The following is a 16,277-nucleotide window of genomic DNA, read 5'->3' on the forward strand; positions in this document are numbered from 1 at the left end:
TTGCTTCCTCAAAATGTGCTGCTAAGTACTGAAATTTACTGTGCTGCTATTTTGCTTCAGGGAATCATAAATGGGGTTTTTGTGCCGCTCTTTTTTAATATTTTGTTTGATGTACAAGACGGAAAAGGAGAACATGTTAGAGGTGCATGCATAGAGGCCCTTGCAGCTATTTCTGGTCATGCAGAATGGAAGTCATACTATGCATTATTAGTTAGATGCCTTCGAGAGATTACTCTGAAACCGGACAAGCAAAAGCTCTTATTGAGACTAACTTGCTCTATTCTGGACCAATTTCATTTTCTAGAAATTTCGAAGAGCCAAGAAGGCAACGACTCTTTCGTGAATGATTCTGATTCCGTGACCATTGGTAGTGGTTCTTCAGCCATTGTGCACAAGTGTAGTACTTTGAATATTGCAACTGAGATACAGACGTGCCTGCATAAAACTGTTCTCCCTAAGATACAGAAGCTACTGAATTCTGAGCCTGATAAGGTCAGCATTAACATCAATCTTGCTGCACTGAAGCTACTAAAGTTGCTTCCTGGGGATGTGATGGACTCACTCCTTTCAAGTATCATTCATCGCATTGCAAACTTCTTAAAGAATCGTTTGGAAAGTATACGTGATGAAGCTAGATCAGCTTTGGCTGCTTGTTTGAAGGAGCTTGGGCTGGAATACCTGCAGTTTGTGCTCAGGGTTTTGCGAGCGACCTTGAAACGAGGATTTGAAATGCATGTATTGGGATACACTCTCAATTTCATCTTGTCCAAGTCTCTTTTAATACCTGTCATTGGGAAGTTGGATTACTGTTTGGGAGATCTCCTTTCCATAGTAGAAAATGACATAATGGGAGATGTTGCCGAAGAAAAAGAAGTGGGAAAGATTGCTTCAAAAATGAAAGAAACAAAGACACGAATGTCTTTTAAAACACTGGAATTGATAGCCCAGAGTATAACATTCAAAACCCATGCCTTGAAGCTTCTTTCACCTGTTACAACTCATTTGCAGAAGCAGATGACACCAAAAGTCAAAACAGAATTGGAAAGGATGTTGAATCACATAGCTGTTGGTATTGAACGTAATCCATCTGTAGATCAGACTGACCTATTCATCTTTGTGTATGGCCTCATTGAAGATGGGATTAAAGATGGAAATGGTCAAGGTGAACAATCATTGGTTGCGGAGGCAAGAAAACATCCTAGAAAAGATGTGAGTGGAAAAAGAATAACTTCTGGACGAGTTGTGAATGTATCTTCACATCTTATTATTGTGTTTGCTCTCAGGATATTGCATAAACGAATAAGAAGTTTGAAACGGGACAAAATTGATGAACATGTGTTATCAATGTTGGATCCTTTTGTCACACTCCTAGGCAACTGCTTAGGTTCCAGGTATGAAGATATTTTATCTGCATCCCTTAGTTGCCTTACTCCATTGGTAAGACTGCCTTTACAATCCCTTGAGTCTCAAGCTGATAAAATAAAGGTGGCAGTCTTGGATATTGCACAAGGTTTGGTATCTTCTAGCAGTCCTCTAATGCAGTCATGTCTAAGATTGCTAGCTGTGCTTCTGCGGAGTAGCAAAATTACCCTTTCGTCAGCTCAGTTACATCTGTTAATTCAGTTTCCCCTGTTTGTTGATCTCGAAAGAAATCCTTCTAGCCTTGCCCTTTCTTTGCTCAAGGCAATTGTTAATCGCAAGCTAGTTGTTCCCGAGATATATGATCTTGTAACTCAAGTTGGGGAATTGATGGTGACAAGTCAAGTGGATTCAATTCGAAAGAAATCTAGTCAAATTTTGTTGCAATTTTTACTTGGTTATCAGCTTTCTGTAAAACGCTTGCAACAACATCTAGCTTTTCTGCTTTCAAATCTAAGGCAAGTATCTGCAAGTAAATTTTGGTTTCTTTTTATAGAAAATAAAAATAAAAATTCCTTATTTTTCCTAAAATGACTTGACAATTCTTTCAGATATGAGCATTCAACTGGGAGAGAATCTGTGCTTGAAATGATTCATGCAATCATAGTCAAATTTCCCAAAAAAAATGTTGATGAGCAATCACTGACATTATTTACGCATCTGGTGATTTGCTTATCCAACGATCATGATAATAAAGTTCGGTCCATGACTGGTGCTGCTATAAAGAAACTCATTGGGTGTGTAAGCCCACATTCACTTCATTCCATTCTAGACTACACATTATCTTGGTATTCATATTCAGAAGAGACACAGAAACTGCGGAGTGCTGCTGCCCAGGTAATATTCTGTGAATTTTATTCTGAGGTGGTTAATTTTATTTCAGTTTTTGTAAGTAGTCTGAGGTGGATAATTCTGATGTGGGTGGATTAGTCGTCTTCATTAGTGCAATCCTGTCATACATGTATTGCTCGTTGTACTTTGTACTTTGTCTCATCAATACCTTTCATTTATAATAGTAGAAAATAGTCTGTTTTTAGTTTAAGATAAAATAGGAAAAAGATGAAAAGTATATTAGTCTATTATATCAAGACCCGGAGTACTCGTGAAATTTTATGAAACAAAAGTGTGTTTCTCTGAGAAGAAGAAATCAACCAGAAATTAAAGTAGTGTCAGTATACTCATGTAACACTTAATGGTACTTTTCTCTCTCTCTGCCCCCCCCCCCCCCAACCCCTCCCCCTTCTGGGGCACCACTACCTCCAAGTATGGTTGTAAACATGCTTAAAGTGTTAATGTCTTCTGAATCTAGTTATTTTATCACTCAAAGTTACCTATATAGGGCTGATGTCAAGAACTACTGATAAATCGTCTCCACCATGTATTTTGCATACCTGCAGCTTTTTTGAAATTTACTGTTTGTAGAACTATTTTAAGTGATCCTCTCTTCTAATAAATTATCTTATTTATCAAAAAGAAAAACTTTTTGTAGAGCTATGAATTTAAAAATCTTAACTATTCAGACACTAACACCCCCTTGTCTCCCCCACATTTACAGGCTTAATGATAGAATTGTCAATATAAGTGGGATACCTAAAGTTGATATACAAGAAACAAAAACAGACAACCAGGCTCTTTTGTCATGTTGTAGAACCATTACTTCAAAAATTTTGGGCAGTTGTAAAATGGTCCAGCATGCATACCATGCACATACTATCGTAGAGCTCCAGCTTGGGTCAGCTGGTTTGGTTGGAGGCCAAACCAAGCTCAACCCAAGTTCTTACACCTCAAATCCTAATGCAGTCCAGCTTGAACTTCAAGTCATATTACTTAATCCAAACCAAGTTTTTGGGTTTGGAATAGCTCAAGCTAGCTTGTAATTTTAGTCAAATTGATCTTCAGGCAGGGTGAGGTTTAGGTCAATGTAGGCTGGTAGTTAGTTTCATGTTAGAAAAATAATAATTTGAATTTTTGTCCTTATTTTCATTACCTAACAATATTAAAGGGGTACATAAGATAAATGATAATATTAATAATCGTCAATTACAGAATGCAAATAAAGACATCATAGACATGAGAGATATGTAAAAACCAAAGACATGGCTATAGAAGAAAGCTAAATACTCATAAAAAATACAGATAACCAAAGTCAAATAATCATGGGTTTATCTGAGCAGTAACAAAAAATTGAATGAGATCACATAAACCGATGAAGTGACAGGTTAGCTTTGGATTGTAGGAACCACAACCCTAGCCCAGCCTGAACTAAATTAGGGATGGGATTTTCATCAAAAAGCTAACCTCGGCTTAGAAACACCAAATCAAGCTTGCCCAATTTCAGGATTGGTCTGGTTGGTCTGGGCTAGCTTGCCTAAGCTGCGTGCTTACTAATCTTTTTCAAATCTTTTTTGATAAGTAAGAAAAAATTTATTAAAAGAAAGGACTACTTCATTCGAAAAGGATGAAGTAGCCTAAAAAGATATGTAAAAGCAACCAAAACAATAAAATAATAATAATAATTATTATGTACCAGATAAGAGAGAGTCTATGAAAAATGAAATGGAATAACTAGAAGTGATCCCCAAGCCCAAGACCAATCAAACAAAGCCCCTGCAAATAACTCTACGAGATGATTCCCTCAACGCTCCAAACCCTCAAAAATATGATCATGATGCTCCCTCCAAATTATCCACATCACACACAATGGTATCAAGTTCCAAATATCTGACAAGCGCTTCCCCAACCAATTCCTTCACCCAGTTAACAAATCAAGCACCCTCTTAGGCAAGACCCAAGAGACTCCAGAAGATCTAAAAGCATCATTCCGTAACTAAGCCCCCTCACAATGAATCAAAAGATGATCAACATCCTCTCCACTACACCAGCACATGCAGCACCAATCTCCCATTGAGAAACCTCTTCTCCTCAAATTCTTTCCTGTGAGAATTGTCCTCCATGTAGCCGTCCAACAAAGAAGGAAACCCGACGTGGAGCTTTCACCCCCAAATGCTTCTCCAAGGGAACGTGGAGAAAAAGATCCTTTCAAAGTCAAAAGAAATATAATAGAGCGGATGATAAAATCTCCATTACTCTTGAACTTTCACCTCACCCAATCCACATCCTCATTTGAAGAAAAGCCCCCACCAACGCCACCTTCCAATCATTAAAATCACGTTGGAATTGCACATCCCAACTCCAATTTTCTCCCACACTCTGCCACACCACCAACTTCTTCACAGATGCCTCCCGATTTGTAGCAATAAAAGTGGGAAAGACACTTGAAGTGGCTGATCTAAACACTAACAACCATGCTAAAACTGAACTCTATTCCCCAAGCCGTTTTCATTAGTGGAAGGTGCTTTTACATTTCATTGGGATATGTAATCTTGCAGTGTTTATATATTTGATATGGCCTCAAAAGGTGTTCTGTTGAGTATTATGAGATTAATAACAGTTCCAAAAGTGCAGTGGGAACTGTATTTTTCTGTCTCATCACATTTTGTTTCCGAACATTGTAAACTAGATTTAATGATCTGATATGATCTAATCCCCTTGTGTATAACATAAATCCTAATAAATTTAGATGCTCATTCAGATTTCTTTCTTGTGTTTCAAAATATTCATAGTTTAGAGATCTTTGAATTTTTTGGTACAGGTCTTGGGATTATCAGTTGAGGTTATGAAGAAAGGATTTCAAAGATATGTCAATAAAGTATTGCCTGTGACTAGAAAAATTTTGCAATCTGCTGTCAATGTTGTCACTAATAGGCAACTAAATTTTTCTGAAGAAACTGCTGTTACTTCCTGGAGAGAGACATATTACTCACTTGTTATGTTGGAAAAGATGCTGCATCAGTTCCATGATTTGTTCTTTGAAAGTGATCTTGAGGTATGTCACTCTTCACATAATATTTAGTTTTTTTTTTTTTGATAAATAACGTAAGAATATTATTAATAATAAAAAAATTGCCAAGCCGAGTACATTGGGGATGTACTATGGGGGCACAAAGAAGTTGGATTGTACTAGCCAAATAGGGAACAGTAGAACTTATTTGGGGTGGTTGGTGTACGAAGAAGGTGACAAGTCCTTATGGGGTCAGGTACAAGTCCTTAAGTAGGGAACAGTAGAACTTATTGACTCAACTTTGTTGGTTGAACATAGTGTGGTTGGTGGTCTAGTACAATCCAACTTTGAATTTCAGTATTGTTCATGAAATCTTTACATTATTAGTCTTAATGTACTCCCAACTGTTATTTTTTAATATTGTGTTGTGTAAAAATGGAGATGGTCAGTACTATGGGTGCTCAAATATCAAAATTATAATCTCTCTTCATATCTTTTTAGAATAAAGTCCTTTGAGTTACTAGTCATAAATCATATCCTTGAAAAATCCTCTCACAGGCCTAGTCATGGTGAACGGTTTGTCTGATAAATATGTGGCCAATTCTTTTTATTCCTAGTGTAACATAATGATCTTTTAAATAATCTGAAACTGAAAATATATATTGTTATGAAATTGGCTGCCAACAAGGCAATTGTAATGTGATTGTCTGGTTAAATTGTGAAATTGTTTTTCTGGATTCTAACCAAGTTGGACATTCTTGGTTATCAAGTATCAACAATCCCTTGGTAGTTGGATAAGGCCTTGTAATTTTGGATTTTGTTGCTTTAAGCTGGTTTTGGTTTATGTTGACTTTCCTTAATTGTCTCTTTTTGGAACTTGATGATTGAAGGGTTTAGGGTCTGGCTTACCTTTAGTAGTTTTTTAACTAGACATCTCCTTTTGTTTTTATGAGAAGCAGCCACATCACCCACTAACTAATCCTTTGGTGGAAATTAAAATCCACTACCACATCATTCTCTCTCAAAGAAAAACTAACTAAATGTCCAGTTGAAAAGGTAAGCCAAGCCCAAAAGGTTTGTTGGATTTAAAAAAAATTAAATTAAATCCCTTTTGGTTTCATTTCTTCGGTTGTTTGTTTATTCTTTTGTATAATTTTCAGGATATCTGGGAAGCAATCTGTGAGCTGCTTTTGCACCCACACATGTGGTTACGCCACATATCAAGTCGCCTTATATCCTTGTACTTTGCCAATGTAATAGATGCTAGCAGAGAAAATCAAGAAAAATCACTGGGGACTTATTTTCTTATGAAACCAAGTAGACTTTTTATTATAGCTGTTTCCCTCTGCTGCCAATTGAAGACACCATTCAATGATGATGCTGCCAGCAACCTCATAACACAAAACTTTGTGTTCACAATATGTGGTGTGCATTCTTTAATGGGACAAATGGAGTACTTAGATTCTCCAAATTTCTGGTCTAGCCTTGATGAGCATGAGCAAGGCCGATTTCTTAAAGCTTTCCAATTGCTTGATTCAAGAAAAGGGAGAAACGTATATTTTTCTCTTACATCTGGTGATCAAAAGGATCATGACCACTCCAAAGATATTCGATATTTGATCATTTCTTATCTACTTAAAAGAATGGGAAAGATTGCCCTTCAGATGGACGCTATTCAGGTTTGTTTTCTAGATGTTGAGAAATATGATTTGTTAGGTTCATCATAGATATTCCCTGAAAATTTCCACAATGATTCTGATTCCTATTCAGACACTATTCATACTCTTGAAATCAACACACTTCTTTATCTTTTTTTACCTCCTAAAATACTTGTTACTAATGATCTTTTAAATGTTTATGCAGATGAAAATTGTATTCAATAGTTTTGAAAAAATCTCATCACAAATCAGTCTGGATGATTGCCTGCATTATGCATATGAAATCCTTCTACCCCTATATAAAGTTTGTGAAGGGTTTGCTGGGAAAGTGATCCCTGGTGAGTTTGGTTCCCACTGTTCCACATTCCTAGTTTGATTCCATATATGAATAGTGATGCTACATTACAAATATATCTATTTTCTGTCTGTATTGTTGCTCAGGTGCTTTGTTTTGTTTCAAGTGTTAAGTAATTGAGATATGTGATGATGAATTATGCATCTAGTTTTTGACTTTTTCCAGGAAACAAGGGATTTTTTGTTTACTCCTTTTCCTTAGGTGCTGAGCCTTTATCCATTGTTTGTAATATAATCTTTTAAATCTTAAAAACCTTTTAGAAGGTTAATATGTGTGATTTTTTTTTTTAAATTCAAATTTGTTGCCTATTAAATTAATAAAATGGATTTTTTTTTTTTGGGGGGTGGTTTCTTTCCACAGAGTTAAGATGATTAAATGGATGTCTATTATTAGGCATTAACTGAACGTCTGAAGAATGTGTGACAGGGACTATACATTAATGTATTATGCCATCTCTATCCTTTGAATTTTTTTTCCCCGTTTTTGATAGTTTGTTAATTTGTATATGATTTGGTCAAAGCTTCCACGGAATTAATTTTTTAACTTCTGGGCTTAAATATGATATAGCAGCTAGGCTGAAGTGGGGCTTTTTTACACATTGCACACACCTGCACAATCCTGCAGTGCTTCCATAATATGGTTATCTTTTTTACAAACTCCTAAGGTGACATGATACGATATTATGGTTTGAATCATCTGTTGATATGACTGAAATTTTCTCACAGAATATCAGATAGAAATTGCATGCTCTATGTCATGTCGTGTACATACTGTTTTTCTAGTGCAACCTAATGAATTTGATTTTAATGTGTTTGCCTTGTCCTCCAGATGATATTAAGCAGTTGGCGCAGGAAGTTTGTGAAACTCTAAGGAAAGTTCTAGGCATCCAGAGCTTTGTACAAATTTACAGTGAGATCAGGAAGAATCTCAAGGCGAAAAGGGATAAGAGGAAACAAGAAGAAAAGATCATGGCTGTTGTCAATCCAATGCGCAATGCCAAGAGGAAGTTGAGAATTGCTGCTAAGCATCGTGCTAACAAGAAAAGGAAGATAATGACAATGAAAATGGGGAGATGGATGAACAACAAGAAACGAAGGACGATGTAAAAAAAAGGGGTAATATGAGATTGCATTCCAATCAACAGGATGTGTTTGGGTCAAATCCCAAGCATCTATTGTAAAAATACATGATATACCCCCATCCGATTTTTTGGTAGCTTAGAAAAAAGGTATATGATCTGTGCTTAAATATAATTTATTTTTTAAGCAAATGAGAAAATATCCAGCTGGGGTACGTGTTCTTTTTTTAAAACTGAATTCCAGTTGGGGTGCATCATTACTTCTATATTGTCACTAATGAGTAATGACTACACATCAAAGTAGAATGTTAAAAAACAACGTGATGACGGCATACGCCTTTGGCAAGCCATTTGTTGAGGGCACTTGTTAAGCTTGTCCAGCAAATGAGTAATTCTTAGGTACTTTTGAAGCACGAAGAATGATACTCCTTTTTTCTTATATTTATAGTGAGGTCTACTTATTAAATTCATGATAAAGGAAGCATCATTTTTCCGTAGTGAGGTCATTTCCTTGCATACTGTTGCCAAGTAAGGCAAAAAATTTGCTTTTGCATTTACTCTACAAGTCCCAAGAACTATCAAATTAAATGTATCTTGCCATCGCAAATCTTATATAACAAATGAGAATCGAACTCTATATCCATGGGCCTATTACCAAGACAAGCAACCTTTGGATTTTTCAACCTACAAACAAGTTGTGAATCTTCTTAAGATTGCATCCATTTGCTTATAAAGTTGGTCTGGGAGTTTGAATGTAACCATAGTGGAGGTGTAGAATACCCCCCAACTTGACTAAGGTCAGTTTCCGAGGTGAGGGCAGACCTGAGAAGGTCTAACCACCCGACCCTATGCTTTTCAATAATTTTGGGTTTCGCAGCAAGCCATGATCGTAGCCTTACTTTGGGATAGCGGTGCTAGTCCAGGCCACAAGGCTCAAGCTTGGTATCGACAATAGGGTTCGAGCAACTTAGTATCAAGCCACGAAAGCATTGACTTAGAATCTGTTTAATCACACCAGCCTCACTTAAATTTAATTTTTTTTGCTTCTAGAGTGGAATTGGTGATTATTTGATTTCTTTTGAAGGTGATATTATTTTATTTTATAATCATTACAAAGAAAATAAATAAAAGAAGATGTAAAGTGGAAAGTTGCTTTGTGGGTTATTTATATATGGCTTTTAGTCTTCATCCTTATCCATTAGGAAAGAGGATAAGAGATTAATACCTATTTGGAATAGAAGTTTAAGTGTTATTGGAATCCTTTAGAGTTCCAGCCTATCTAAACAGATAAACCTTAATTTGAGGTTAATTGGGAAATAAAGTCTTGGAAGCATATTTAAGATTTATGGGCTTCTTTGAGACTAAAAAAATAAGTTTTAGTGGGTCTTAAACTCCAGCTCAAGTAGGAAACATATTTTAACGTGTAAAGCTGAAGAGTAATCCTAGGGTTTCTTGTGTGAAAGGTAGAGAAAGAGACTGCAAGATTACGAGAAAAAAAATTCTGCATCCGTGTGGTCGGTGTGATCAGGTATATCTCTCTCTCAAAGATCTATGGGAATAACCTACGAACCTAGGGTAGTCTATAGATCTGCATGATTATTCCATATGAACTCATGAATAGGTGTTAAGCCTTTAAATGTATAGTTACTGGAGTTCACGCAAATTTGGAGAGGTGCTGAGTTCATAAACCTTGTAATCTATAATATCGTTTCAAGTTTCAAAAATTCCGTTAGTACATGCATAAGCTTATTTGGATGCCATATATATAAGGTTGATATCATCTACAAACATATGTTTATTTGGAAGTCAACTTGTACTAGTATAACTTCTAAATAACATAGATATCTACGTATTTGGCTCATTGGAATTGGAATTGTTTATTAGGTATTGATTTTTGGAGTACTTGATAAAACAATTGAGTACTAACTTAGTCATAGTTTTAGAATAAGTTGTGAGATATGAATTTTAAGAGTGAAATTTATATTTTCATTGCTATCAATGCATCCATTCTTATTGAGTAGTCTTGTCCTTATTTAGGTTCTAGTTAACATTGATTCAGACAGTTGAAGTGAAGTTTCGTTGAGTGACTAGAAGTGGACTTCAGAACATGACGTCTCCCAAGACATATATATATATATATATATATATATATATATATATATATATATATATATATATATATATATATAGATAACAATTGAAGTGAAGTTTCGTTTAGTGACTAGAAGTGGACTTCAGAACATGACGTCTCCCAAGACATATATATATATATATATATATATATATATATATATATATATATATATATATATATATTTGCAAAAGTGAAGTTTCAAAATCTTATATCATTGTCGATGCTTTATACATGCCTAAATTTTACCATTTCTTATATGTTTCTTTCAAATTGTATATGTTAAGAATGACTCAAAAACTAATATTTTTTAGAAAGTATTCATTATATGATATATGATTTGCATTGACCATATTATAATAAAGTAAGAATGTTTTCAAGTGGTCAGCTAGACAGTCTGCAACCTTTGCCAACACAGGGTTAAGTGTTGGTCTTTGGGCGAAGTAGTGTTATTATGGTGTGGTGTAGTGTTATCGTTTGTCTTTTGCAGCTAGTGTTATTGTTTTCTCTTTGGAGCCAATGTTGTCCCTTTGAGGTTATTGTTATTGTTTCCCATAGGAATCACCCACCAAGAGTTTTAGCAATTTATGTTTTGTCTAGCTAACTTTTCTAAATTGAACTATTGATTTATTGTTGTTGGCCTTTATATAAACAATTTTCTTCCACTTATAAAGGCCAACAATAATAAATCAATAATTCAGTTTAGAAAGGTTAGCCAGACAAGACATAAAATGCTAAAACATTTTTGGGTGATTTCCATGGGAAACAATAACAATAACCTCAAAGAGGTAACACTAGCTCCAAAGAGTAAACGATAACACTGCACCGCACCACAATAACACTACTTCGCCCAAAGACCAACATTTAACCCTGTGTTGGCAAAGGTTGCAGACTGTCTAGCTGACCACTAGAAAACATTCTTACTTTATTACAATATGGTAATCATATATCATATAATGAATACTTTCTCAAAAATATAGTTTTTGAGTCATTCTTAACATATATAGTTTGAAAGAAACATACAAGAAATAGTCAAATTTGGGTATGTATAAAGCATTGACAATAATAACATATTTTGAAACTTCACTTTTGCAAATATGTATGTGTGTGTGTGTGCGTGCGCGCGCGCACGCGCATGTGTGTCTTGAGAGACGTCACATTCAGAAGTCTACTTACCTCTAGTTGCTAAACCAAACTGCACTTCAACTATTTGAATCAATGTCAACTAGGACCTAAATAAGGACAAGATGACTCAATAAGAATAGATACACTAAGGTAGCAATGAAAATATAAATTTCATTCTAAAATTCTTATATCACAACTTTTTCTGAAACTAAGACTAATTTAGTACTCAATTGTTTTATCAAGTACTCCAAAAATCAATACCTAGTAAACAATCCAATTCTAATGAGCCGAATACGTAGATATCTATGTTATTTAGAAGTTCTCTCAGTACAAGTTGACTTCCAAATAAACATATGCTTGTAGATGATATTAACCCAATATATATATATATATATATATATATGGCATCCAAATAAGCTTATGCATGTACTGATGGAAGTATTTGAAACTTGAAACAATATTATAGATTACAAGGGTCATGAACTCAGCACCACTCCAAAGTTGCATGAACTCCAGTAACTATACATTTAAAGGCTTAACACCTATTCATGAGTTCATATGGAATAATCATGCAAATCTATAGACTACACTAGTTTCGTAGGTTATTCCCATAGATCTTTGAGTGAGATATATACCTGACCACATGGATGCAGAATTTTTTTCTCGTAATTTTGCAGTCTCTTTCTCTACCTTTCATGCAAGAAACCCTAAGATTACTTTTTAGTTTTACACGTTAAATATGTTTCCTATTTGGGCTGGAGTTTAGAACCCACTAAAACTTATTTCTTTAGTCTCCAAGAAGCCCATAAAACTTAAATATGCTTCCAAGATTTTAATTCTCAATTAGCCCCAAATAAAGGTTTATCTGTTTAGATGGGCTGGAACTATAAAAGATTCCAATAACACTTAGAGCTCGTTTGCGATGAACTACAAGTTTCAGCTTATTTGAATTTTTAAGTTCTTTTTGGTACTATTCACGAATCTCATTGTACTATTCTGTTAGCTTTTAACCTTATTTTCCAAACTTTCAGTAAAAAATTTTCAATTTCAGCCAAATAAGCTGTTCCCAAATAGACTTTTAAACTTCTAATTCAAATAGGTTTTAATATCTTATCATTTTTCTTAACTGATAAGAATGAAGACAAAAGGTTTTATATAAATAACCCACAAAGTAACTCTCCACGTTATATCTTCTTTTATTTATTTTATTTGTAATGATCATAAAACAAAATAAGATCACCTTCAAAACAAATCAAATAATTCACCAATTCCATCCTAGAAGCAAAAAAAAAAAAAATTTTAATCTAAGTGAGGCGGGTGTTACAATCTCCCCCTCTTATAAAATTTTCATCCTCGAAAATTCAAAACATACCCTAATTTTGAAATAGCTGGGGATATTAGGATTGCATTTCATTTTTACGCTCCCATGAAGCTTCTTCTATGGAATGATTCCTCCATAATACTTTGATCAAAGCTATAGTCTTATTATGTAGCACTTGCTCTTTATGATCCTAAATCTGAATTGGAACTCCTCATAAGACAAGTTCTCTTGAACTTGGAGTGGCTCATAACTCAAAATATGAGAAGGATTAGGGACATACCTTCTCAACATGGATACATGGAATACGCTATGTAACCTTAACATAGCTAGTGGTAAGGCAAGTTGGTCAGCAATAGAACCAACTGTCTCCAAAATTTCAAAGGGCCCCACATATCTCGGGCTTAACTTACCCTTCTTACCAAACCTCATAACTCTTTTCACATTCATTAGTCCAATCAAAATTTGCATTTTTTTTTTGAGTTAATCGAGTCAAAGGAGTTGCAATACTAGAAAATCCTTCCATGAACCTTCTATAATAACTAGCAAGGCCCAAAAAACTTCTGACCTTACTTACATTAGTCAGATTAGCCCAATTAACTATTGCTTCAATATTACTAAGCTCCATTGTAATTCCATCTCTAGAGATCACATGCCCTAAGAACACCACTTGATTCTACTAGAACTCACACTTCCTCAATTTAGCATACAACTTCTTATCCCTTCAAAATTTGCAAAACAATCCTCAAGTGTTCCTCACGCTCTTCTTGGCTTTTAGAATAAACCAAGATGTCATCAATAAATATAATAACAAACCGATCCAAGTACTCATGAAATACCCTATTCATCAAATCCATAAAAACAGCTAGAGTTTTAGTCAAACCAAAAGGCATCACTAAGAACTCATAATGGTCATACCTTATTCGAAAAGCTGTCTTTGGTATGTCATCCTCCTTAACTCTTAACTGATGGTAACCAGATCTCAAGTTAATTTTAGAGAAGACTTGAGCGCCTTGAAGTTGATCAAACAAATCATCAATTTGTGGCAAAGGGTACTTTTCTTATGGTTACCTTATTCAACTCCTTATAATCAATGCACAACCTTATTCAACTCCTTATAATCAATGCACAACCACATTCTACCATCCTTCTTCTTAACAAACAATACTAGAGCCCCTCAAGGGGAAGCACTAGGCCGAATAATGCCTTTATCAAGCACGTCTTGCAATTGCTCCTTCAATTCCTTGAGCTCTATAAGGGCCATTCTGTATGGTACTTTGGAAATTGGGCCAGTACTAAGAACTAGGTCAATGGTGAACTCAACCGCCTTGTCAAGAGGTAATCCAAGTAAGTCCTCTGAGAACTCATTTGGAAACTCTTTCACTACTAGGATGTCTTCAACTTTTAATTCTATTTTATCACCCTTTAAAGCACAAGCAAGGGACCCTTCACAACCCTTCCTAAGCAATTGTCTTGCTTGTATAGCTGAAACCAATAAAGGTGGTTTCACCACACAATCTCCCTCAAAGAAGAATTCTATTTCTCTAGGAATTCTAAATACCACTTTCTTCCCAAAACACTCTACGGAAGCATGAAAAGTAGATAACCAATCAATTCCTAATATCACATCAAATTCAAACATATCCAGCAATATAAGATATGCTTCTAATTCCCTTCCAAAAACTAAAACATTATAAGACTTATAAACTTTGTTGGTATTCATTTGTGGTCCAAAAGGTGTAGCAACACATATACTTTCAGGTACCATACTTAGCCTTTGAGCAAATCTATGTGAGATGAAAGAATGGGTTGAACCAGAATCAAATAACACTTGTGCAAGTTGACTAGAAATAAGAAGTGTACCTGAAACCACTGAAGGGGATGCCTCAGCATCTTGCTTAGTCAAAGCAAAAACTCGACTTTGAACCTTGGGTTTTTGTTGGCTCCCATATATATTGGTAGCTTGTTAAGCTCGCAAGTTTGGACAATCCTTAATGAAGTGTCCAGTCTTGCCAAATTTAAAACATGCTCTTGACTCCAAATAACATGTTCCATTATGAGCCTTTCCACACCTTGGACAAGTCCTATGTGTCTTCTTGTTTGAATCAAGCACCCCTTGCTTTGTGAATGAACTTTCACTAGACTTTCTCTTAAGAAAATTACTCTAATTTGGCTTCCTCTCTTGAGCATTGGCCTTTGAGAGACGATTGCAATTTCTCTTTGCTATGAGAGCTCGATCTACCACCTCTGCATATGTTTCCAATTTGAACATGGAAACCGGTCCTTGAATTTCCTCCCTTAAGCCCCATTCAAAATTCCTAGCCTTCCTTACTTCCATGTCAACCATGTGTGGAGTAAAATGGGATAATTCAGCAAATTTCCGGTCACACTCATACATTGATTGTGTACCCTGTGCTATGCAAATGAACTCAACTTCCTTTTGGACCATCAGGCTATTGAGAAAATACCTCTTGCGAAAGAGCCTAACAGAATGCTGCCAAGTTATAACTTCTCTCCCATGTGTCCTCTCTATGGACTCCCACCATTCCAATGCATCACCTTTAAATACAAAAACAACAAAGATAACTTATTGCTCATCTCTAACCTCCATTGCCCTAAAGAGCCTTTCCAGTCCTGAAGCTAGTTGTCTGCCTTTATTGGATCCTTTGTACCCTTGAAAGGAGGAGGGTTAAGCTTTCTAAACTTCTCCAAAGCACTAGTTGGATTGGTGGCTCTTACTTGATGTTGCACTATATTGGTTAAGCCACCAATGACTTCAATAATAGTTTGAAGATTAGTGTTTCCCCCAACATTTGATTGACCGTTCCCTGTGTTCCTCCTTGGTGGAGCCATCTCTTTAAGCAATACAACAATGTATCATAAGTACATATTTTAAATATCCCTAAAGGTCAAAACCAAGCTCACAGATAGTACAACAACCATTCCTACATGCTCTAAAAAGCACAATGAAAGGTCAAATAATTCTAACACTAAAATTCCTCATGATCACACTCTTGTTCCAAAATAATCTTAAGATTAAATGTATAAGTCTACAGAATCATAAACCAACGCTCTGATACCATATGTAACGACCTAAGGAAAAACGCTAGTTATATCTACGCTATACCTCAAAAGGACTAGTTACAATTGAGGCTTCTTGTAGTTGTTAATAAAGTCTAGTTCAACCCAGTATATGCCTAATGTGGGACTCATCACAAATCCATACATATTACACAATCAATCAAATTAGGGCATCACAAGAGGTATCTAAAACTAATGAGGTACTTCCTTTAGATAAGTCTACCACTATTTTGGAGGAAAGTATTTCAAATACAAATACTCCAACAAATAA

General features: G+C 35.4%; 2 protein-coding genes across 2 annotated transcripts in view; one reads left to right on the forward strand and one right to left on the reverse strand.

Moving 5' to 3' along the window:
• The window catches only part of LOC142615642 (uncharacterized), a 29,110-nt gene extending 20,493 nt beyond the window's left edge, over window positions 1-8,617 (forward strand). Inside the window, exons 26-31 of the mRNA XM_075788381.1 lie at window positions 61-1,877; window positions 1,971-2,256; window positions 5,072-5,305; window positions 6,421-6,939; window positions 7,124-7,256; window positions 8,102-8,617. Coding sequence (XP_075644496.1) covers window positions 61-1,877; window positions 1,971-2,256; window positions 5,072-5,305; window positions 6,421-6,939; window positions 7,124-7,256; window positions 8,102-8,379 — 3,267 coding nt within the window. The 3' untranslated portion in view covers window positions 8,380-8,617. The remainder of the gene's footprint in view (window positions 1-60; window positions 1,878-1,970; window positions 2,257-5,071; window positions 5,306-6,420; window positions 6,940-7,123; window positions 7,257-8,101) is intronic.
• A 5,485-nt stretch (window positions 8,618-14,102) lies between these two features.
• On the reverse strand, window positions 14,103-14,693 carry LOC142616043 (uncharacterized). The gene has a single exon (XM_075788933.1). The coding sequence runs from the start codon at window positions 14,691-14,693 to the stop codon at window positions 14,103-14,105; it is 591 nt and encodes a 196-aa protein (XP_075645048.1).
• Window positions 14,694-16,277: the final 1,584 nt, after the last annotated feature.

This window comes from Castanea sativa, chromosome 11 (assembly GCF_040712315.1).
Source record: "Castanea sativa cultivar Marrone di Chiusa Pesio chromosome 11, ASM4071231v1".
Taxonomy (NCBI): domain Eukaryota; kingdom Viridiplantae; phylum Streptophyta; class Magnoliopsida; order Fagales; family Fagaceae; genus Castanea; species Castanea sativa.

Excerpts from the sequence above, each read along its gene's own strand:
- LOC142616043 (XM_075788933.1), bottom strand. The coding sequence starts at position 14,693 with ATGGTACCTGAAAGTATATGTGTTGCTACACCTTTTGGACCACAAATG.